Below are 24,976 nucleotides of genomic sequence, written 5' to 3'. Positions count from 1 at the left end.
GCCCCTATCTATCACGTCTGGAGATTATGCGGATGTTAGTGGATAGAGTCTTCTGTGGTATACTATTTCCAAACCACGCAATTAATGAAATTCAGTACCTTCTCCATAAGGTAATAGAGAATCACAATTTTTAAAAAATGTTGGCATACCTTGATTTTATTAACAATCTTAATGAACTGACAAAAGAAATAAACATTGAAGTGTAACATAATAATGCTTGTTGGTTAAATTGAAATGTAATATCTTTTATGTTTCAAAGGAAATTAGTCAATTAAATATTAAAGTTCGAATAATGGACTGAGTGAAAAGTCTGTATTTTAGTTGAGATTCCAGATCATTTTGTAAAGGGCATGAGAGAGTCTTGAGCAGCTTATTAAGATCATTTAAACCACAAGGTTAGATTGCAACCTTAAATTCACTTGCTGGTGTCTACAACAACAACTTGTATTTGTATAGCACTTTTAACATAGTAAAACATCCGCAGGCACTTCACTGGAACGTTATCAAACAAAATTTGACACCAATTCTTATGTGGATAAGAAGATATTAGGGCAGATGACCAAAAGCTTGGTCAAAGAGGTAGGTTTTAAGGAGCATCTTACATAGAAACATAGAAAATAGGTGCAGTAGTAGGCCACTCGGCCCTTTGAGTCTGCACCACCATTCAATATGATCATGGTTGATCATTCATTTCAGTACTCCTTTCCTGCTTTCTCTCCATACCTCTTGATCCCTTTAGCCGTGAGGGCCACATCTAACTCCTTTTTGAATATATCTAACGAACTGGCCCCAATGTGGTAGAGAATTCCACATGCCCACAACTCTCTGAGTGAAGTAGTTTCTCCTCATCTCGGTCCTAAATGGCTTACCTCTTATCCTTAGACTGTGACCCCTGGTTCTGGACTTCCCCAACATCGGGAACATTCTTCCTGCATCTAACCTGTCCAGTCCCCTCAGAATGTTATATGTTTCTATGAGATCCCCTCTCATTCTTCTAAATTCCATTGAATACAAGCCTAGTCGATCCAGTCTTTCTTCATGTGTCAGATCAGTCTGGTGTACCTTTGCTGCACTCCCTCAATAGCAAGAATGTTCTTCCTCAGATTAGGAGACCAAAATGTACACAATATTCAAGGTGTAGCCTTGCCAAGACCCTGTACAACTGTAGCAAGACCTCCCTGCTCCTATACTCAAATCCTCTCGCTATTAAGGCCAACATGCCATTTGCCGCTTTCACCGCCTGCTGCGCCTGTATGCTAACTTTCAATGATTGATGTACCATGACACCCAGGTCTCGTTGCACCTCCCCTTTTCCAATCTGTCACCATTCAGATAATATTCTGCCTTCCTGTTTTTATCACCAAAGTGGATAATCTCATATTTATCCACATTATCCTGCATTTGCCATGTATTTGCCCACTCACCTAACCTGTCCAAGTCACCCTGCAGCCTCTTAGTATCCTCCTCACAGCTCACACTACTACCCAGCTTAGTGTCATCTACAAACTTGGAGATATTACATTCAATTCCTTCGTATAAATCATTAATGTATATTGTAAATATATCTTAAAGTAGGAAAAGGAGGTGGAGAGATTTAGGGAGGGAATTCCAGAGTTTAGGGCCTTGGCAGCTGAAAGCATGGCCGCCAATAGTGGAGTGATTAAAATTGGTGGATGAGCAAGAGACCAGAATTGGAGGAGCGCAGACATCTCGGAGGGGTGTAGGGTTGGAGGAGGTCACAGAGATGGGGAGGAATTTGAAAACAAGGATGAGAATTTTAAAAGCGAGGCATTGCTTAATGATGGGGGACCGGCCAGTAGTGCATTGGAATAGTCAAGTCTAGAGGTAACTAAGGCATGGATGAGGGTATCAGCAGCTCATCTGAGCTGATGCAGGGATGGAGTCGGGCAAAGTTACGGAGTTGGAAATAGGCGGTCTTAGTGCTGGCGTGGCTATGTGGTCGGAAACTCATCTTAGGGTCAAATAGGATACCACGGTTGTGAATAGTCTGGTTCCACCTCACACAGTTGCCAGGGAGAGCGATGGAGTCAGTGACTAGGAAACGGAGTTAGTGGCGGTGACTGAAAACAATGGCTTCGGTCTTCCCAATATTTAGTTGGAGGAAATGTCTGCTCATCCAGTACTAAATATCAGACAAGCAGTAAGGCAATTTAGAGACAGTGCAGGAGTTGAGAGAGGTGGTGGATGTCATCAGCATACATGTGGAAACTGGCGCTGTGTTTTCAGATGATGTCGCCAAGGGGTAGCATGTAGATGAGAAATAAGAGGGGGCCAAGGATAGATCCTTGAGGGACACCAGAGGTAATGGTGTGGGAATGGGAAGAGAAGCCATTGCACATGATTCTCTGGCTACAACTGGATAGATAAGAATGGAACCAGATGAGGGCAGTCCTACCCAGTAAGTCTCGCATTTTATATATGGACCCTTTACATTTTTTTAAGTTATGAATTTCTGTTTCTGACTAGAAAGTCCTTACTCTACAGTATGGAACCACACGAGGCAAATTCTGGGGACAAGGTCACTCTGTGTCCTGAACTCTTTATTCACAGGACTCCCAAGACAGTGACCCTGTGTGGGACCTCCCTTTTTATACCTGAGTGATCACAAGTTCACCCCTTGTGGTCAAGGTGTGCATCTAGGTTGAGTGTATACAGTAATACAGTGGTGTTACATGGTGGTTACATACATGACATCACTTCCCCCCACAAAGCCTTACTGGGATCATAGGTTTAGTATTTCAGGTGGTCTACGCTCCCTCGTGGAGCGCCGCAGTTGGGGCTCTGGTTGTTGGACACTGACATGAGTATCTGTCACCTGTGGTGATTCTGGCCTGTCCAGGCTGACCGCAGGGACTGTGCATTCTTCTGATTGCTCTTGTTGCTCATTCACTGGCGGTGTGATAAGCTCCATCTCATGGTCTTCTTCAGGTACCCCCGTGTCGATGCTGAACCTTTTTTTTACTTAGTCCATATGCTTACGGCATATCTGACCATTGTTGAGTTTTACCATGATGACCCGATTCCCCTCTTTGCCAATTACAGTGCCCTCAAGCCATTTGGGCCCCATGGTGTGATTGAGGACGAATACAGGATCATTTATTTCTATACATCTCCCCCTCGCATTACGGTCATGGTACTCGTTTTGTGACTTGCGCTTGCCCTCAACTCTGTTGGTCAGGACTGGGTGAATGAGGGACAACCGAGTTTTGAGTGTCCGTTTCATTAGTAGCTCTGCGGGTGGGTCCCCCGTGAGCGAGTGCGGTCGGGATCTATAGGCCAGCGGGAGACACGATAGGCGGCATTGTAGGGAGGGCCCTTGAATCGTGAACATACCTTGCTTAATGATTTGGACCGCATATTCTGCCTGGCCATTGGAGGCCGGCTTGAACGGCGCAGTCCTGACGTGGTTGATGCCATTGCCCGACATAAACTCTCGGAATTTGTAGCTTGTGAAACATGGGCCATTATCACTAACCAGGATGTCCAGCAAGCCATGGGTTGCAAAGATCGCACGTAGGCTTTCCACGGTGGGGGATGACGTGCATGAATTCAAAGTGATGCACTCGATCCATTTCAAGTACGCATCTACCACAATAAGGAACATCTTACCCATGAACGGGCCTGTGTAGTCAACATGAATGCGTGACCAGGGCCACGGGCTGAGCGGGGCCTCCCTGGGGGCATTACCCAGCTGGGCACATGTCGTGCACCTGCGAACACAGTGTTCCAGGTCTGAATCAATTCCAGGCCACCAAATGTGTGACTGGACAATGGCCTTCATCAGCACAATGCCTGGGTGCTCACTGTGGAGTTCCCTGATGAATGCCACCCTGCCCTTCTGGGGCATAACTACCCGGCTGCCCCATAGTAGGCAGTCGGCTTGGATGGCGAGCTCATCCATCCGTCTGTGGAACGGTCTGACCTCCTCAGGGCATGCTCCCTGTGCGGGCGCCCAATCCCCAGTCAGGACACATTTCTTAATCAGGGATAGGAGGTGATCTCTGTTTGTCCAGATTTTGATCTGGCGGGCTGTGATGGGGGAGCCTGCGCTGTCAATGGCATTGACAGACATGACCATCTCGGCGCTTTGCTCCGCTGTCCCCTCAGTGGTGGCCAGTGGAAGCCTGCTGAGCGCATCAGCGCAATTTTCAGTGCCGGGCCAGTGCCGGATGGAGTAGTCATAAGCAGCCAGCGTGACAGCCCATCGCTGTATGCGAGCTGATGCATTGGCATTGACAGTCTTGCTGTCTGATAACAGGGATGTTAATGGCTTGTGGTCCGTCTCTAATTCAAACTTCCTACAAAATAGATACTGATGCATTTTTTTTTACACTGTAGACACATGCAAGCGGTTCCTTCTCGACCATCCCATATCCCCGTTCTGCTTGAGAGAGCGACCTGGAGGCATAAGCCATAGGTTGTAGTTGGCCCTCAGCATTGTCCTGCTGCAACAGGCACCCAACCCCATAGGACGATGCATCACATGTCAGAACCAACTTTTTTACAGGGGTCGTACAGGGTCAACAACTTGTTTGAACAAAGTAGGTTTCGTGCCCGATCAAAAGCCCGTTCCTGACAGTCCCCCCAAAACCAATCGTAACCCTTACACAGGAGCACATGTAGCGGCTCCAACAACGTGCTCAAGTTCGGCAGAAAGTTCCCGAAATAGTTCAACAGTCCCAGGAACGAACGCAACTCCGATGTGTTGCAGGGCCTGGGTGCTCGTTGAATCGCCTCTGTTTTAGATTCGGTGAGCCGAATCCCATCTGCAGCAACCTTCCTGCCCAGAAACTCAACCTCAGGAGCTAAGAACAAACATTTAGACTTTTTGAGTCGCATGCCTAAACGGTCCAGTCGGCATAGCACCTCCTCCAGGTTGTGGAGGTGTTCCTCGGTGTCTCGACCCGTGATGAGGATGTCGTCCTGGAATACAATCGTTCCCGGAATGGATTTAAGCAGGCTTTCATGTTTTGTTGAAAAATTGCGGGCTCTGATCGAATGCCAAACGGGCACCTGTTATAAACTAGCAGTCCCTTGTGCGTGGTGATGGTGGTCAGTAGTTTAGATTCGGCGGCCAGTTCTTGGGTCATATCGGCTGAAGTGAGGTCCAACTTGGTGAACAGCTTGCCGCCTGCCAGCGTGGCGAAGAGGTCCTCCGCTCTTGGGAGCTGGTATTGATCTTGTAGGGACACCCGATTGATGGTGGCCTTGCAGTCGCCACAGATCCTGACAGAGCCATCCGCTTTTAGTACGAGAATGATGGGGCTCGCCCAGTCGCTGAATTCAACAGGCGAGATGATGCCCTCTCTCAACAGCTGGTCCAGTTCGCTCTCGATCTTTTCCCGCATCACATACAGCACCCCTCTGGCTTTGTGGTGCTACTGGCCTGGCATCCGGGGTGATGTGTATCACTACTTTAGTGCCTTTGAAAGTCCCGACGCCAGGTTGGAATAGTGAATCGAATTGTTGTAGGACTTGTGAGCACGAACTTCGCTCCACAGATGACATTGCATGACCATCCCCCCATTTCCAGTTCATCTCGGCTAACCAGCTCCTCCCCAACAGTGCGGGACCATTGCCCGGGACAATCCAGAGCGGTAGCCGATTCACTAACCCATTGTGTGTGACAGCCAAAATTCCACTGCCTAGCACTGGAATGATTTCTTTAGTGTAAATCCGTAATTGTGTCTCAATACGTGCTAATTTGGGTCTACTGGCTTCAAGTGGCCATAGCTTCTCAAATTGCTGAACTCCCATGAGTGACTGGCTGGCCCCCGTGTCCAGCTCCATGCATACAGTGATACCGTTTACTAAAACCCTCATCGTCATTGATGGCGTTTTGGTGTATGAACTGTGAATATTCGCCACATGGACCCGCTGCACCTTGGCGTCCATCGATTTGCCCCAAAGGTCATCCTGCCTCAAAGAACCCTCTTCTGGTCCATCCGCCTCATCTATTAGTCTGGTTACAGACTTCCTGCACATTCAAGCTAAGTGGCCTCTGAGATTGCAGTTCCTGCAGACAAACTGTTGAAATCTGCAAGATCTAGCTGAGTATTTTCCCCAACACCTCCAGCATGAGTTCGTTTCCATTGTTGGGAACAAAAGGGCTATGGCTAGGCATTCCGCGCTGATTGTCCTTTGACTGCTCTTAAGTACCCTATTAGTGGGTATCAATGGCCCCATCCCGGGCTGCATTGTCCACTGTGATGACGTGAATGTCCGTTCAGCCTGCCATTGTCTCTGTTAAAGTCCTGCTCTGGGTTCTATTGCTTCGGACTGTTCCTGCCTGCCCGCGGGGCTCTGAGTCCCATTGATGATGTTGACTCCCAGATCCATCACCGCGTTAGAGGCAGAATTGCGCGTGTATATTATTTTCGTCTCTTCTTCCCCCGCCATGAAAGTTTGAGCCATTAACGCCGCCGCTTCCAAGGTCAAATCCTTGGTCTCAATTAATTTGCGGAAAATTCCCACATGATCGATGCCCTGGATAAAGAAGTCCCTTCGCATCTCCCCCCTGCCGGTGTCTGTGAACTTACAGAGGCTGGCCAAACGCCGGAGGTCCGCTACGAAGTCCGGTATGCTCTGTCCTTCATGACATCGGTGGGTGTAGAATCTGTGTCGGGCCATATGTATGCTAATCGCCGGTTTGAGGTGCTCCCCAATCAATTTGCTAAGTTCTTCAAAGGTTTTGTCCGCCGGCTTTTCAGGTGCTAGTAAGTTCTTCGTGAGCCCATAAGTCTTTGGTCCGCAGCTCGTCAAGATATTAGCCCTTCGCTTGTCGGCTGCTGCATCCCCCAGCCATTCTTTCGTAACGAAGCTTTGCTGAAGCCTCTCGACAAAATCGTCCCAGTCTTCCCCAACACAATACCGTTCCTCTGTGCTACCGGTGGCCATTCTCGTGGGTCGTGAATTCCCGTTTCTCGTCGCCAATGTAAAGTCCTTACTCTACAGTATGAAACCACACGAGGCACATTCTGGGGAGAAGGTCACTCTGTGTCCTGAACTCTTTATTCACAGGACTCCCAAGACAGTGACCCTGTGTGGGACCTCCCTTTTTATACCTGAGTGATCAGGTAAGGAGTGTCTCCCATAAGTCCACCTCTTGTGGTCAAGGTGTGCATCTAGGTTGAGTGTATACAGTAATACAGTGGTGTTACATTGTGGTTACATACATGACACTTACCAAAATAGTTCTAATTTCTCACTGGTGTGTATTGTGACTTCCACAAGAGAGTATTGACCAACTTTGTGACTTCGTTACGGTAATAATACTGAATCTAGGCATCATTTCTTGTGCACGGGGTGTGGAGAGAAGCAGCCATGATCTTATTGAATGGTGGTGCAGACTTGAAGGGCTGAATGACCTACTCCTGCACCTATTTTCTATGTTTCTATAACAAGTTTATGTGTGCCATGTTTTTGATTAAATCTGTGTTAGTAAATAGGAACAGGATGAAAAGAAATACTCTTCAAAGGTCAAAGTGTGTCATTTAAAAAAATTGATAGATGGATAATTTAAATACTTTTCTGGAATAGATAATTTTTTCACATTGTAAAATTGTTCATTTTATAACAGTTCTGGGCGTGGAACTTGCCTGGATAACGAACCACCGAAACGTGATTTTCTTTATCCAACGATTGCACCAGGCCAGGTGTACGATGCTGATGAGCAATGTCGGTTCCAGTATGGTACCACGTCACGCCAGTGTAAATATGGGGTAAGACATCTGAATCCTAACGTTGTTCAATTGCAGTCTTTCATGTGTTTCAGCAATCCACTGCTATAGGCATTTCTTCCCCTCGCCACCCCCACCTTATGTGCCATGTAAATGGACAAATCCATTTTCCTCACCCTTTTGCGCTGTTATACTTTTATGATTACATTTAAATGATTATGATGCACTAGTCTTGACATTTTCATTAATTTTAATTTTAAGTGTCAGCTGTGGTTCAGATGGTAGCACCCTCGCCTTTGAGCCACAAGGTTGTGAGTTCAAGTTCCACTCCAGACCCTTGAGCACAAAAATCTAGGCTGACTCTCCAGTGCAGTATTGAGGACATGCTACACTATTGGAGGTGCCGTCTTTCGGATGAGACCTTAAACCTTAAACCGAGGCCCCGTCTGCACTCTCAGGTGGATGCTAAAGATCCCATGGCACTATTTCGAAGAAGAGCAGGGGAGTTATCCCTGGTGTCCTGGCCAATATTTATCCCTCAATCAATATAACACAAAAACTGATTATCTAGTCATTATCACATTCCTGTTTTTGGGAGCTTGCTATGTGCAAATTGGCTGCCGGGTTTTCTGCATGACAACAGTGACTAGACTTCAAAAGTACTTCATTGGGTGTAAAGTGCTTTGGGATGTCTGGTGGTCATAAAAGGCGCGATATAAATGCAAGCATTTATTTTTGTTAGCATATGGGAGGAATAGCCACATGAAACACACATCAAAGTAAATACAATTTCCCTCTACACCAGTGGTGGGCAAAATACGACCCGCAGGCTATATCCGGCCCGCTGGATGGGACAGAAATAGAATGCAAGCCAGAGCTTGAGCTGCACATTCGTTTATCCACTTTCACTTCTCATGTGTCAAAGACAGACCCAAACTACAGCCAAGGAAAAAACATAGTAATACTTCATTCAAATTATTAGTCCAGAAATCCCTGTTTCTTCTTTCCGCGGGCGTTCGACTAAAAATAAGAGAAAAGATGCACACTTACCTTTTGGTCGAACGCCCGCCAGAGATCCCGGACTCGAGGCCTCCTCTTCTTGCCCAACGGAACGAGTTCATGTTGGGACATCCACAGGAGTCACGTGGGCCTGGACATCCAATCACGGTAAAGTATTTTCTCATTCATAGTTCAGGTTGAGCGTCCAAAATCCGGTGTTCTGGAATCTGGAATGTTCCGGAATCCGGACTCCGGGACGATTCGTGGCAGGGTCGTTCAGAATCCGTAAAATGTTCCGCAATCCAGACCGGACGACCCTTCAGACCTTGGACCTCGCCACTGCCCGACCTCTGGGCCTTGCCACTGCCTGATCTCAGGGCTTCGCCGCTGCCCAACCTTGGGCCTTGCCTCGCCGTCGCTTGCTTCGCCGCCCTTGCCTCGGGGCCTCCTTGCTGGCCCGCCAAAACACCTCCTTGGTGGGGCCCTGCCCGACGACCTCCTGGATGGGGCCGGCAACCCGAACAGCTCATCAGAGAGCAACCGCACCCCCCGCCCTCCTTTTGACGTTCCGAAATCCGGAAATACCCGAACCTAGGCTCGGGTGTTTCCGGATTTTGGACATCAGAAACATGTTCCGGAGTCTGGAAAAACATGAAAACTGGCTCGGCCTCGGTCCCGAGGTTGCCGGATTCGGGATGCTCAACTGTAATCGGAGTTTCGTAAATCCGGAACTCCTATTACTATGAATGAGAAATGCCCCCAAGCACCCAAATACTACATAAAACATTAAAAAAACAGCACATATAAATACACTATAGAAATGAAAGTTGATAGAAATGTTGTTTGAGAAAAAAAATTTGCTGATTTAAAAAAAAAGTTTTAATTATGGTTAAAAATAAATGTAACGTAGTGGGCAGGGTTTTTAAAAATAATATGTGTTTTTTAAATTTAATTAAATTATATTTTTGTATGTTTTTAAACTCTTATGCCTGTAAAAGTAGGCTATGCACCTGCTTTTATCAGGTGCAAGAGTTTTGAGGACATTTGCTGGGCACGATATGCGTAAATCCCACAATCTTGCCCTGACAAACGTCCTCGCTCCTGAGATACAGATGATCTGTCAAGTCAGAAACTTGACAGGTCGGAGAAGCTGGTTTTCAGTACATGCACATTGCGTGCTGAAAACCGGCTTTACCGATGCCTTCCCAGGTCCGTAGAAACTTCGTACGGATCCAGGGAGGCCAGTATTTCTGGGCCAATAATTCGCAAAAGCGATTCTCGCTGGCCCGATCTTAAAACTGACTGCAAAAGCTTCTGTAGATATGTGAAGAGAAAAAGATTAGTGAAGACTAATGTAGGTCCCTTGCAGCCAGAATCAGGTGAATTCATAATGGGGAACAAGGAAATGTCAGACCATTTGAACAAATAATTTCATTCTGTCTTCACTAAGGAAGACATGAATAATCTCCTGAAAATACTAGGGGACTGAGGGCCTAGCGAGAAGGAGGAACTGAGGGAAATCCTTATTAATCAGGAAATGGTGTTAGGAAAATTGATCAGATTGAAGGTTGATAAATCCCCAGGGCCTGATAGTCTGCATCCCAGAGTACTTAAGGAAGTGGCCCTAGAAGTAGTAGATGCATTGGTGGTCATTTTCCAACATTCCATGGACTCTGGATCAGTTCCTATGGATTGGAGGGTAGCTAATGTAACCCCACTTTTTTAAAAAGGAGGGAGAGAGAAAACAGGGAATTATAGACCGGTTAGCGTGACATCGGTAGTGGGAAAAATGCTGGAATCAATTTTTAAAGATGAAATAGCAGCACATTTGGAAAGCAATGACAGGATCGGTCCAAGTCAGCATGGATTTATGAAAGGGAAATCATGCTTGACAAATTTTCGAGAATTTTTTGACGTAGAGTGGATAAGGGAGAACCAGTGGATGTGGTGTATGTGGACTTTCAAAAGGCTTTTGACAAGGTTCCACACAAGAGAATAGTGTGCAAAATTAAGGCACATGGTATTGGGGGTAATGTATTGACGTGGATAGAGAACTGGTTGTCAGACAGGAAGCAAAGAGTGGGAATAAACGGGTCCTTTTCAGAATGGCAGGCAGTGATTAGTGGGGTACTGCAGGGTTCAGTGCTGGGACCCCAGCTATTTACAATATATATCAATGATTTAAATGAAGGAATTGAATGTAAAATCTCCAAGTTTGCAGACGACACTAAGCTGGGTGACAGTGTGAATTGTGAGGAGAATGCTAAGAGGCTGCAGGGTGACTTGGACAGGTTAGGTGAGTGGGCAAATGCATGGCAGATGCAGTATAATGTAGATAAATGTGAGGTTATCCACTTTGGTGGCAAAAACAGGAAAGCAGATTATTATCTGAATGGTGACAGATTAGTAAAAGGGGAGGTGCAACGAGACCTGGGTGTCATGGTACATCAGTCATTGAAAGCAGGCATGCAGGTACAGCAGGCAGTAAAGAAAGCAAATGGCATGTTGGCCTTCATAGCGAAAGGATTTGAGTATAGGAGCAGGGAGGTCTTACTGCAGTTGTACAGGGCCTTGGTGAGACCACACTTTCAGTTTTGTGTGCAGTTTTGGTCTCCTAATCTGAGGAAGGACATTCTTGCTATTGAGGGAGTGCAGCGAAGGTTCACCAGACTAATTCCCGTGATGGCAGGACTGACATATGAAGAAAGACTGGATCGACTATTCTTATATTCACTAGAATTTAGAAGAATGAGAGGGGATCACATAGAAACATATAAAATTCTGACGGGATTGGACAGGTTAGATGCAAGAAGAATGTTCTCGATGTTGGGGAAGTCCAGAACCAGGTCACAGTCTAAGGATAAGGGGTAAGCCACATAGGACCAAGATGATGAGAAACCTTTTCACCCAGAGAATTGTGAACCTATGGAATTCTCTACCACAGAAAGTTGTTGAGTCCAGTTCGTTGGATATATTCAAAAGGGAGTTAGATGTGGCCCTAACGGCTAAAGGGATCAGGGGTTATGGAGAGAAGGCAGGAATGGGGTACTGAAGTAGCATGATCAGCCATGATCATATTCAATGGTGGTGCAGGCTTGAAGGGCCGAATGACCTTTTCCTGCACCTATTTTCTATGTTTCTATGTTTCTATGTAAAAGAATCCGTTCCATGATTCTGAGCTAGAATGGCGGACATCCATACATAGAATGCACTGTGTACTTGAATATGCCCTATCCAATTTAGAATAACCCTAACCCTAAATGCTGCTCATCTCCACAAATCTTTTAGTGAAAAAAGTGACCGGTGCTGCATCTTTCCTCTCCCGGTCCCCAGAGTACAACGGCAGGTGAGTTCTCATCTGGCACCAATTGGGATGGCGTTAATAATCTTTGCAGAGGGACATAAGGATGACTGAGGTGGGAAATTGATGCTGACACAGGCTCTAAAGAGGATACAGGTCTATTTCACAGCACTGATTTATAGAGACCAGAAGATACCACAATATTTTTAACTTTTATCTTTGATTCATTTCTAAGCTCTATCGAATACATGTTGTGCATGCAAGATAGCATCTGACGACTATCTGAATTTATGTTTCTGCAATGTTTATGTTTCTGCAATGTTCTTTCTAATTTTTTTCACGCGCGTCCCTTTAAATTTGCTGCGCGGTCGGCCACCATACAGCCGCGCGTGCGCAGTATCTCTTCCAGCGGCAGGAGCTGGGGAGCATCCTGCACGGGACCACTCGATTGGTAGAACTTTGGTGGGCGGCCCTCAACAGCTCACCAAAACTTGTTGAATGGCTCTCCAGCCCAAATAATTAGCCACCCCTGCTCTACACAATCCATGCACCATCCCTGAGATGAGAAGGTGCAGCGCACTTATTGGCAAGTTTCTGTCAGTGCCAGTCTTGAGTCAGATGCTAACAGGTACTCAAAAGTCTCTTGGACTAGATTTCACCTATTTCCCCACTCCTGATGTGGAGAAGCACCTGACCTCTGCTTGATATCTTCATCCACAGCATGGTCAAGACTGGGAACATACCATGTGGGAATCACAGGCACAGACTCATATCTTATCAGCCTCGAGCACCAAGTTTTTTTTTCAAAACTGGGAAGGTGGCTGGACTCCTGACCCTAAAAGACTGGAGTATGCTTTTATATTAACAATCATGTCTTATTGGCAGATTGGCTCTATGTGAGATGTGCCTCTATTTTCTAATTGCCACTTTTTAACACCAGCAGTGTTAAAATAACATTGATCGGAAAACTTAGCCTGTCTATCTCCCTATGTAAGGAAGAGGGAGTCCTGAGAACCAATAAGACTTTCACAGGGCTGATCTTATTTGTGCACTGGATGCCTGTTCCACACTTTAGGACGGAATAATTTTACAATACAGTGGGCAATTTGTACTTTATTACCTAGCACACGGTAATGTTTCCTCCTGTTTATGTCATGCATTACACTGATCAAAATTAAATACCTGTATTTGAAAGGTTGAAACATAAGACTGGTGTTTCTATCAAATATGAGCATACCCATCTTTTCAACTAAGCTTTCGGTCATCATTCCTAATCTTTCACACCTTAGTTTGCCATTCTTTGCTTTTGTTTCCCTCTGCACAGCATGTTGTGACATTTTTTTTCTATGTTAAAGATGGTATATAAATGCAAGTTTTTGTTACATAGATGAAATCCCTGGGGGCCGAAATTGCACTCCGCCCTGTTTGAGGTGGGTAATTCGAATTAAATGGTGAGTTACCGCCAGTACAGATGGGGCGGGGAATAGAGGGAAATTGGAAACTTTTGTCTGCAAAAATGAATGGGGCGGTGTTGCGGGCGGAAGTGAGTGGGGAGCGGGGTGAAAGTCAGGCTGAGTCATCAGCACTGCGCTGAGTACGTCAGCGTGACACGGAGGGATGCTGCAAGGCTTAGCGAGGTCTCCTTGGCGCCCACTGGGCCACGAGGGAAGACTTTGGCTGGGCCAAGTGGCAGCATTCCCTGACCAAAAGGGGAGGCAGTTTTATTCCAAGCATTAACATAAGAACATAAGAACATAAGAATTAGGAACAGGAGTAGGCCATCGAGTCCCTCGAGCCTGCTCCGCCATTCAACAAGATCATGGCTGATCTGCCGTGGACTCAGCTCCACTTACCCACACGCTCCCCGTAACCCTTAATTCCCTGATTGGTTAAAAATCTATCTATCTGTGATTTGAATACATTCAATGAGCTAGCCTCAACTGCTTCCTTGGGCAGAGAATTCCACAGATTCACAACCCTCTGGGAGAAGAAATTCCTTCTCAACTCGGTTTTAAATTGGCTCCCCCGTATTTTGAGGCTGTGCCCCCTAGTTCTAGTCTCCCCGACCAGTGGAAACAACCTCTCTGCCTCTATCTTGTCTATCCCTTTCATTATTTTAAATGTTTCTATAAAATCACCCCTCATCCTTCTGAACTCCAACGAGTAACGACCCAGTCTACTCAATCTATCATCATAAGGTAACTCCCTCATCTCCGGAATCAGCCTAGTGAATCGTCTCTGTACCCCTTCCAAAGCTAGTATATCTTTCCTTAAGTAAGGTGACCAAAACTGCACGCAGTACTCCAGGTGCGGCCTCACCAATACCCTGTACAGTTGCAGCAGGACCTCCCTGCTTTTGTACTCCATCCCTCTCGCAATGAAGGCCAACATTCCATTCGCCTTCCTGATTAACTGCTGCACCTGCAAACTAACTTTTTTTTGGGATTCATGCATAAGGATCTAAAAAGAGTTTCATGCACAAGGACCCCCAGGTCCCTCTGCACCGCAGCATGTTGTAATTTCTCCCCATTCAAATAATATTCCCTTTTACTGTTTTTTTTTCCAAGGCGGATGACCTCACATTTTCCGACATTGTATTCCATCTGCCAAACCTTAGCCCATTCGCTTAACCTATCTAAATCTCTTTGCAGCCTCTCTGTGTCCTCTACACAACCCGCTTTCCTACTAATCTTTGTGTCATCTGCAAATTTTGTTACACTACACTCTGTCCCCTCTTCCAGGTCATCTATGCATATTGTAAACAGTTGTGGTCCCAGCACCGATCCCTATGGCACACCACTAACCACCGATTTCCAACCCGAAAAGGACCCATTTATCCCGACTCTCTGCTTTCTGTTAGCCAGCCAATTCTCTATCCATGCTAATACATTTCCTCTGACTCCGCGTACTTTTGTCTTCTGCAGTAACCTTTTGTGTGGCACCTTATCGAATGCCTTTTGGAAATCTAAATTCACCACATCCATCGGTACACCTCTATCCACCATGCTCGTTATATCCTCAAAGAATTCCAGTAAATTAGTTAAACATGATTTCCCCTTCATGAATCCATGTTGCGTCTGCTTGATTGCACTATTCCTATCTAGATGTCCCACTATTTCTTCCTTAATGATAGCTTCAAGCATTTTCCCCACTACAGATGTTAAACTAACCGGCCTATAGTTACCTGCCTTTTGTCTGCCCCTTTTTTTAAACAGAGGCGTTACATTTGCTGCTTTCCAATCCGCTGGTACCTCCCCAGAGTCCAGAGAATTTTGGTAGATTATAACCAATGCATCTGCTATAACTTCCACCATCTCTTTTAATACCCTGGATGCATTTCATCAGGACCAGGGGACTTGTCTACCTTGAGTCCCATTAGCCTGTCCAGCACTACCCCCCTAGTGATAGTGATTGTCTCAAGGTCCTCCCTTCCTACATTCCCATGACCAGCAATTTTTGGCATGGTTTTTGTGTCTTCCACTGTGAAGACCGAAGCAAAATAATTGTTTAAGGTCTCAGCCATTTCCACATTTCCCATTATTAAATCCCCCTTCTCATCTTCTAAGGGACCAACATTTACTTTAGTCACACTTTTCCGTTTTATATATCGGTAAAAGCTTTTACTATCTGTTTTTATGTTTTGCGCAAGTTTACTTTCGTAATCTATCTTTCCTTTCTTTATTGCTTTCTTAGTCATTCTTTGCTGTCGTTTCAAATTTTCCCAATCTGCTAGTTTCCCACTAACCTTGGCCACCTTATACGCATTGGTTTTTAATTTGATACTCTCCTTTATTTCCTTGGTTATCCACGGCTGGTTATCCCTTCTCTTACCGCCCTTCTTTTTCACTGGAATATATTTCTGTTGAGCACTATGAAAGAGCTCCTTAAAAGTCCTTCACTGTTCCTCAATTGTGCCACCGTTTAGTCTGTGTTTCCAGTCTACTTTAGCCAACTCTGCCCTCATCCCACTGTAGTCCCCTTTGTTTAAGCATAGTATTCTCGTTTGAGACACGACTTCCTCACCCTCAATCTGTATTACAAATTCAGCCATACTGTGATCACTCATTCCGAGGATCTTTTACTCGGAGATCGTTTATTATTCCTGTCTCATTACACAGGACCAGATCTAAGATAGCTTGCTCCCTTGTAGGTTCTGTAACATACTGTTCTAAGAAACAATCCCGTATGCATTCTATGAATTCCTCCTCAAGGCTACCCCGTGCGATTTCATTTGACCAATCGATATGTAGGTTAAAATCCCCCATGATTACTGCCATTCCTTTTTCACATGCCTCCATTATTCCCTTGATTATTGCCCGCCCCACCGTGAAGTTATTATTTGGGGGCCTATAAACTACGCCCACCAGTGACTTTTTCCCCTTACTATCTCTAATCTCCACCCACAATGATTCAACATTTTGTTCATTAGAGCCAATATCATCTCTCACAACTGCCCTGATATCATCCTTTATTAACAGAGCTACCCACCTCCTTTCTCTTCTTGTCTATCTTTCCGAATTGTCAGATACCCCTGTATGTTTAATTCCCAGTCTTGGCCACCCTGCAACCACGTTTCTGTAATGGCCACCAAATCATACCCATTTGTAATGATTTGTGCCGTCAACTCATTTACTTTATTTTGAATGCTGCGTGCATTTAGGTAGAGTGTTTTAATACTAGTTTTTAAACCATGATTTTTAGTTTTGACCCCTCCTGCAGCCCCTTTATATTCATACATATTGTCCCTTCCTATCACCTTGTGGTTTACACTTAACCCAGTGCTACTCTGCTCTGTTGCCTCCTGCCTTTTGCATTCTTTCTTGGGGTCCTGTTCATCTGAGCTCTCACCCACTCTAACTAGCTCAGAGCCCTCTCCTGGGTTCCGAATACTCCTTGCATTGAGGCACCGAGCTTTCATGCTTGCCTTTTTATTACACTTTGACCCTTTAGAATGTTGCTGTACAGTGGCCCTTTTTGTTTTTTGCCTTGGGTTTCTCTGCCCTCCACTTTTACTCATCTCCTTTCTGTCTTTTGCTTTTGTCTCCATTTTGTTTCCCTCTGTCTCCCTGCATTGGTTCCCAGCCCCCTGCCATATTAGTTTAACTCCTCTCCAACAGCACTAGCAAACACTCCCCGTAGGACATTGGTTCCGGTCCTGCCCAGGTGCAGACCGTCCGGATTGTACTGGTCCCACCTCCCCCAGGACCGGTTCCAATGCCCCAGGAATTTGAATCCCTAACTGCTGCACCACTGCTCAAGCCACGTATTCATCTGAGCTATCCTGCGATTCCTACTGTGACTAGCAAGTGGCACTGGTAGCAATCCCGAGATTACTACTTTTGAGGTCCTACGTTTTAATTTAGCTCCTAGCTCCTTAAATTCGTCTCGTAGGACCTCATCCCTTTTTTTTTTACCTATATCGTTGGTACCAATGTGAACCACGACAACTGGCTGTTCACCCTCCCTTTTCAGAATGTCCTGCACGCGCTCCGAGACATTCTTGACCCTTGCACCAGGGAGGCAACATACCATCCTGGACACCTGCGATAGCACCCATTTGTACTCTGAATTTCCCTGACTCCCTGTGGAGCTGGGCCTAACCATCACTTGGTTGACAGCTAAGAGTGTGCAGGATGATTGACCCTTCTGCTTTTCTCTCCTGTTGAGAAGTATTTGAACTCTGCTTGGTACCTCACAATAATATGGAAATCTTGCTGCAATCTTACTATGTGAAGAGTCATGGCCAGCCATCAGCATTCTGCTATCCTGTAGTGCAGCAAGTTTCATTTCAAATGTGTGGCACCCAAAGCTGGCCCTCTGATTGCATACTTTTTGTTTCAACTGTGCTTTTGTACTTGAGAAATGTGCAGCTGCTCACTGGTAAGTTGATATAGGTGCAAGTGATTTTGCTGCATGTTTATATCTTCTAAGTGGTGAGCTGGTAAAGTGCTCTAATGTACTGTGCTACTACTGAGTTACAAGATTTTGGTTTGTTGTGTTTACCCACACAGTGATATCTCAGTCTTTGTTATGAGATGACAAAACAACACCTGGTTCAGCTTAAGCCCATCTCCACAGGGAGCATGGCAAATTCAGAGGATGAATCACTCCAGGTTTCTGTCACAGGTGTCCCAGTAGATGCTTGCACAGAGCTTGCCTCCACTTTTGGTCAGGGAATGCTGCATGATTCAGCGAAACCAATAAAGGGAGAATGAAATGACAGTAAAATGAAAATAAATTATTATATTGCATTTGTTTATTTTTGCAGCAGTTAAAGTTTTGAGTCTGTAAGAAAGAACAGACTTCTTTAATCCATGCGTTCAAGTCAATGAAGCTTTATAGGCTTGGGCCGCTGGAAAAACCTGAACGTTCAATGATGGCTGCCAGGACAGCCATAAATATTAATGTAAAGTTTCAGGTGCTACAGACAGACAGTACAATGTTCTTCATAGTGTTGTCATTAAATTATTGTTGAGAAATAGCTTGGAGCACTATCACATTTAACGTAGAATAAAACTTGTTGGTGTAAATGGAATCTTTTTTTAAAAAGCTTTTTCATATCTTGAGACAGAAACAGTGTGAGCAAAAAAAGGACAAAAATGCACCACTGTCCAACTCTCCATACTGAACTATATGTATAAGGAAGCTACTTAAAGTCGTGCACTTTCCCAGTAGATGCTTTCTACAGGGCTGTAAGGAATGTGTGGTTTATTCAGTCTCTAATTGTATGCCATTTCAACCATGGTGAAAACACAATCGTATTTTGCAAATAATATTGGCGACTGTAGGTTATTAAATCTTTTCATATTAATCAATACATTAGCTTATTCACTTACTACATTTACGTTTTATTTTATATATATCTAGATCATAATTTCCACCTCTGTAACATCGCCCGACTCCGCCACTGCTTCCGCTCATCTGCTGCTGGAAACCCTCATCCACGCCTTTGTTAACTCTAGACTTTACTATTCCAACACACTCTTGGCCGGCCTCCCATCTTCCACCTTCCACAAACTTAAGGTCATCCAAGAACCTGCTGCCTAACTCGCACCAAGTCCCATTCACCCATCACCCCTGTGCTTGATGTTAAAGTTCTCATCCTTGTTTTCAAATCCCTCCATAGCCTCGCCCCTCTCTATCTCTGCAACCTCCTTCAGCCTGACAGTATCTGGGATATTTGCGCTCCTCTAATTCTGACTTCTTGTGCATCCCCATTTTTAATCGCCCCACCATTGGCAGCTGTACCTTCAGTTGCGAAGTCCTTAAGGTTTTGAATTCCTTCCCTAAACCTCTCTGCCTCTCTACCCCTCTTTCCTACTTTCAGGTGCACCTTAAAACCTAACTCTTTGAACAAGCTTTTGGTCATCTGCTCTAATACCTCCTTGTGTGGCTCGGTGTCAAATTTTGTTTAAGCACCTTTTGTTGGGACATTTTACTTCTTTAAAGGCGCTATATAAACGTAGGTTGTTGTAAGGCTTTCAGTGAATTGTATTGTTTTTGCTTCAACATCTAATAGGCTGTTGACATAATGCTAAATTCTAGAAAGGGAGGGTATAATTTATGCTATTTTCTCAAAGTAATGTGCAATTCACATGTTATTAATTTTTTTTGAAATTGTGAAGTAAGGTTGGTTGCTTTTATGAGCTGCTTTTATAACGTGTGGTCACCAAACAAGCGCAATTGTAGGAGTCTTACATTTGAGAGCTGGGAGGTCTAGCCAGTTTTGTGGGTGGAGATTTGTTCAGATGGAAGGTTTGATGAACGGATGTAAAAGATCGAGGAGACAATTTCAGCATATTGGTTTGTGCCCAGATTACGGGCCCAAGTTTCGGCCTCAGTTGCTCCTGATTTTTTGGAGCAACTGGTGTAGAACGGAGTATCTTAGAAATTCAAATTCTCGGCATTTAGTTTGCTCCAGTTCCAGTAAGTTAGAACAGTTTCACTTTGGAACAGAATTTTTTTTTCAAAAGGGGGCGTGTCCGGCCACTTACGCCTGTTTTCAAAGTTTCGGCAGTGAAAACTTACTCCAAACTAACTTAGAATGGAGTAAGTGAAGATTTTTGTACATTCGAAAAAACCTTGTCTACACTTTAGAAAATCAGGCGTAGGTTACAAATTAGGCGTTGGGAATGGCAGGGGGGGGTTTAAAGGGAAGTTTACAAACATTAAACACTTCAGTTTTACAAATAAAGAGCCATCATCAATAATAAATTATAAATACATCAATAAATCAACCAATAAATCAATCAAAAAAAATTAATAAAAAATAAAAAAAAATTTAAAAATCAATAAATAAAACAGTTTCTACTTACCGACTGCAGCACCGGGAGTCCTCCAACAGCGTGCTGGGACGGTCCCCCCAGTGTGTCTCTGTCAGTGTCTCTATCTGTCTGTCTGTGTGTGTGTCTCTCACTCTCTGTCTGTCAGTGTCTGTGTTTCTGACAGCGAGGGGAGGGGAGAAAGGGGTGGGGAGGGGGAGAAGGCGGGGAGGGGGGGAGGGGGAGAAGGGAGGTTGGGGGGGAGAAGGGAGGTGGAGTGGGGAGGTGGGGGGGGAGAAGGGAGAGGGGGAGAAGTGGGGGGAGGGGGGAAGAAGGGAGGGAGGGGGAGAAGGGGAGAAGGAGAGAGGATGTAGGGAGGGAGGGAAGGAGAGAGGATGTAGGGAGGGAGGGAAGGAAGGAGAGAGGATGTAGGGAGGGAGGGAAGGAGAGAGGAGAGAGGGAAGGAGAGAGGAGGGAGGGAAGTAGAGAGGAGGGAGGGAGGGAAGGAGAGAAGAGAGAGGAGGAAGAGAGGGAGGGAAGGAGAGAAGGAGGGAGGGAGAGAGGGAGGGAGGGAAGGAGAGGGGGGGGAGGGAGAGAAGGAGGCTGAACGGCCGGGCCCAAGACCTCAGGCTAGATTTACAGGTAGGTGGCGTCGGGTCTCGGGGGGGGTGGGGGGTCGCGGAGGTCCGGGGGGGGGGGGAAGAGAGTCGCGGGCTCCTCCCACACAGTTTTGGGCGCCTAGAGCTACTGCGCATGCACGCCCACTGTAGCGTGCATGTGCAGAGGTCCCGGCACTGTTTTCAGTGCAGGGACCTGGCTCCGCCCCCAACAGCTCGTGCTGCGCTGCGTCCGGCTGCAGAAAACCTGCAGGGAGCTGGAGAATAGGGAAGTTTTTTTTAGGCGCACTTGCTGGCGCGAAAAACGGGCGTCCAGGTCCGGGCTGCGCCGTTTTAGGCGCGTCCCGAAACTTGGGCCCTACGTGTGCATCTGTGCGCTGATATCATGATACTGCATCTTGAATTTCGACCCAGAGCTTTTGTTAACACCTTACTGAGCTCTGAAGACCAATGGCAATCAGGATGATTTGTAAATAGCAGGCCTTCCTGATGGCCGAATTTAGAAAATCTGGCAAGCTGGTGATGTCATTGGCTGCACAAGACACGTGCATCTATAGCAGGTGGCACCAGCACAATGTAAACGTGACCATCGGCGTTAAAACTTTATTCTGATCAACTTGCCTTTGCATTCTTTCCTAGGAAGTGTGCAGAGAGCTCTGGTGCCTCAGCAAGAGCAATCGATGTGTGACCAACAGCATCCCTGCTGCTGAAGGTACCCTGTGCCAGACTGGAACTATTGAAAAAGGGGTAAGTAACCTTTTAGAACTCTGTTTGCTCAGAACTTTTATGCAAAGGCTGCAAGAGTGCATCAAATTTCATTGTCCTAACAAAAAATAGTTGACTGATTTGCATGGTTATTAATCTATTTGTAAGACAGAGCTCTGTTAGAATTTATACCCAGAGTAACGTTGCTTAATATTACTTGATCTCAGTTAAAGTACTGATGCTGCTAAATATTTGAACTGCTCATAGGGCATTTCTGTTACAGTTAATAGGCTACACGTACTCATTCAGTTTTAAGATACAGAAACCAACTAATGAGGAAACATAAGTTACCACCGATGTAATCTTATTAGCCCTTGTGACTCCAGGCAACTTTAAAACTGGTAGGATAAGGATTCTAGAGTGGCCCCAGGCAACTGTTTCGATTGATCTTCATGCCCACAATTGAAGAGATATACATGTAATGTGACAGTCTATTCATGCCAATTTTTACACCACACCAGATTCAATCCTGAATAAAGCTGGTAGTGAATGTAATAGAAATAGTTTTAAAGTTTTGACATGTCTTGAAGTGAGACCAGAGCTAAGATAACAGGTCAACCCTATCTCTTAACATTTAAGTCGTGCAAACTGAATCAAAACTGAATTTTCTCTTATTTGGGGTTGGAGAGGTTTGGATTGTTCCCTTTCTCTTTCAGTAACAATCTAAAATGGTGAAAATGAGCAGGAGACAAAAGCAATATCAGATCAAGCCAAGTTTTAGCTGAATCAAGCCAAACCAGCAATTTCAGGCTGCATATATTTATCCTGATTCTGTCACTATAGTTCCTGCTTGCTTTGTGAGTTATCAGACCTCTTTGAGGTGTAGTGTTGTGTTTCATTGGGTATATACAGTAGGAAACGTTTCAAGGACACCCTCAAAGCTGCCTTGATAAAGTGCAACATCCCCACTGACACTTGGGAATCCCTGGCCAAAGACCGCCCTAAGTGGAGGAAGAGCATCCGGGAGGGTGCTGAACACCTCGAGTCTCGTCGCCGAGAGCATGCAGAAATCAAGCACAGACAGCGGAAGGAGTGCGTGGAAAACCAGACTCCCTACCCACCCTTTCCTTCAACCACTGTCTGTCCCATCTGTGACAGAGACTGTGATTCCCGTATTGGACTGTACAGTCACCTGAGAACTCACTTTTAGAGTGGAAGCAAGTCTTCCTCGATTTCAAGGGACTGCCTGTGATGATGCTGATGATGATATAGTGTTATTGTAAGTTTAATAGCTGTCAGAATACTTGGACTCTGTCTGGCTGGCAATTGTATTTTAGAAAATGATTGAAGTTATTGTACTATCACTGAAGATATCCTCGTACAAAGTGTATAAACAAACTGGAGAACATGCTTGCTCTTCCACCCTTCTCTTCTGTTCTTAATCTTTGCACATTAGTCACATTTCCTGTTACTTTCTAATGTTTTTGGAAGCAGCATCTTGCATTTTATTTACCTTTTTCACAAAGAGCTATGGGAAGACTTTACTGCTGAAAACTTGGAGAAATTTCAGATAAGTGTTGGGATGTATCAAACTTATCAAAGCCTAGAAAATGTATTGAAAAAGTACCAGAAATTTATTAACAATTTTCCAAACAAATTCAATAGTAAATGTGATTAACATGTAAATTTGAGTAAGTTAAATGGATTTTGTGTGCACTGGACCAAGGAACTGAGGATTGCGAGCTGACTGGAAGACTCCACCTGTAGTCTCATATTTTTGATGGAGCTGCAGCATGCAGTGAAACTAAACAGCATGGCCTAGAAATTGCGTAGGCCTATTTGCAGGTCTGAAATGATTGGTACACTACGAGCATGTGCCAAAATCTGGAGTCCAAGGCTCACCTGTAATTGGGCCTCAGGCCTCATCAGCAAATATCTGGCAAGCTGTGGACCCCTGCTGGGCTCCAGAGGCAACTCACCGTACGGTATACTGGCTTCCAATTTGGGTCAGCTGCCTTGACGTAATTCCTAGGAGGAGGAGGATGGTGGAAGGAGTGATTATGGGTCAGCAGTAGTCCACAGTACTACTGTGGAGCAGGAAGGTCAAATAAAAATAAAATTATATCTTTTGGTTGGCAGCTGCTGGTTAGGCCATGGCAATCACTGGAAAACCTGTGTCGAGCAAGCCTGGCTTCTGCTCTACTCAGCACTGACCAATTTTGCAGAGGAGTTTTTAAACAGGCGTTAGGCCCATTATTAGCATATGCAAGGGGCCTAATGCCTGTTAAAGGCGGCCACCCAGAATGCTTGAATATCGTCCAAGGCTAATATGGTGGCAGAAGTATTTCAGGTGTCCTTGGGGCACGGGACACAGCCCTGTGAAATTGCAAATTTTTGTTCCCATTTTACATCTGAAAATAGGACAAAACAGGATCCAATTTCTAGGCCATAGAGAATGCAATTCCATCTGTTGATGATATTCGTGAAAAAAGTTGGCATAAATACTGTATAAGCAAAACTGTATTTAGTCAAATTATTGACAGGGTGAATTTTACCCCCAATATAATCACAGTTTAAATCTTACAAATTAATTATAAGAGCACAAGTTGTGTATACTTTCACTGTCAAGAAAATGAACCTAAAACAGTTCAAGAATGCCTCAATAAACTCTATATATTACACTATAAAGAGCAATAACGTAGCAAATACAAGTGTAAAAAAATGTTAGGGTTGAGAATTGAATTTTTTTCTTACTGCAACTCTGAAACATAACGGGCCTGAAATCCCGGTTCTGGTCTTCCTGCAGGCATTCGCCTGTTAATAAGAAAAAAGAACCGTAACTACTTGTTGCTCCTCCACACTCCAGCGATCCGAGTCTGAGGCCTTCACTTCCCGCGCTTCGCAGCGCGTTCACGTGTTCGAGATGTGGAGCGAGAAGCTGGAGTCAATCAAGATAAAGTATTCTCATTCATAATAATGGGAACTCCGTAAGTAGGAGTTCTCATTATTATGAATGAGAAACAACCCCCCTCCCCGCCCTCAACACCCAAACACCCAAGCATATTATAAACAATTAAAAAACACCTCACATATTTAACACTAATTTAAATTAAAGTTAATGAAATGTGTTAGAAAATATTTTTTTTTTTGATTTTTTTTAGTGTTGTAATTAGGGTTTAAAATAAACTTACCTTAGTGGGCAGGATTTTTAACATAAAAATGTGTTTCAAATTTTATTTTTCAGTGTTTTTTATATGTTTTAAAACTCCTACGCTGATAAAAGTGGGCTATGCTTTTACCAGATGCAAGTGTTTGAAGGACATTCGCTAAGAAAGAGATGGACAAATACAGCAATCTCACCCGTGTGGCTGTCCTTCTCCCAAATATGCGGAA

At 44.9% G+C, this 24,976-nt stretch overlaps 1 protein-coding gene across 1 annotated transcript in view; it reads left to right on the top strand.

Annotated features, from left to right (window-relative positions):
* adamts6 (ADAM metallopeptidase with thrombospondin type 1 motif, 6) overlaps positions 1 to 24,976 on the top strand; it is a 400,523-nt gene that overhangs the window by 230,374 nt on the left and 145,173 nt on the right. The window contains exons 10-11 of the mRNA XM_070869378.1: positions 7,601 to 7,742; positions 21,518 to 21,625. Of these exons, the coding sequence (XP_070725479.1) occupies positions 7,601 to 7,742; positions 21,518 to 21,625 (250 nt within the window). The remainder of the gene's footprint in view (positions 1 to 7,600; positions 7,743 to 21,517; positions 21,626 to 24,976) is intronic.

Source organism: Pristiophorus japonicus, chromosome 2 (assembly GCF_044704955.1).
Source record: "Pristiophorus japonicus isolate sPriJap1 chromosome 2, sPriJap1.hap1, whole genome shotgun sequence".
Classification (NCBI taxonomy): domain Eukaryota; kingdom Metazoa; phylum Chordata; class Chondrichthyes; family Pristiophoridae; genus Pristiophorus; species Pristiophorus japonicus.
This window is presented reverse-complemented; position numbering and strand designations above follow the sequence as displayed.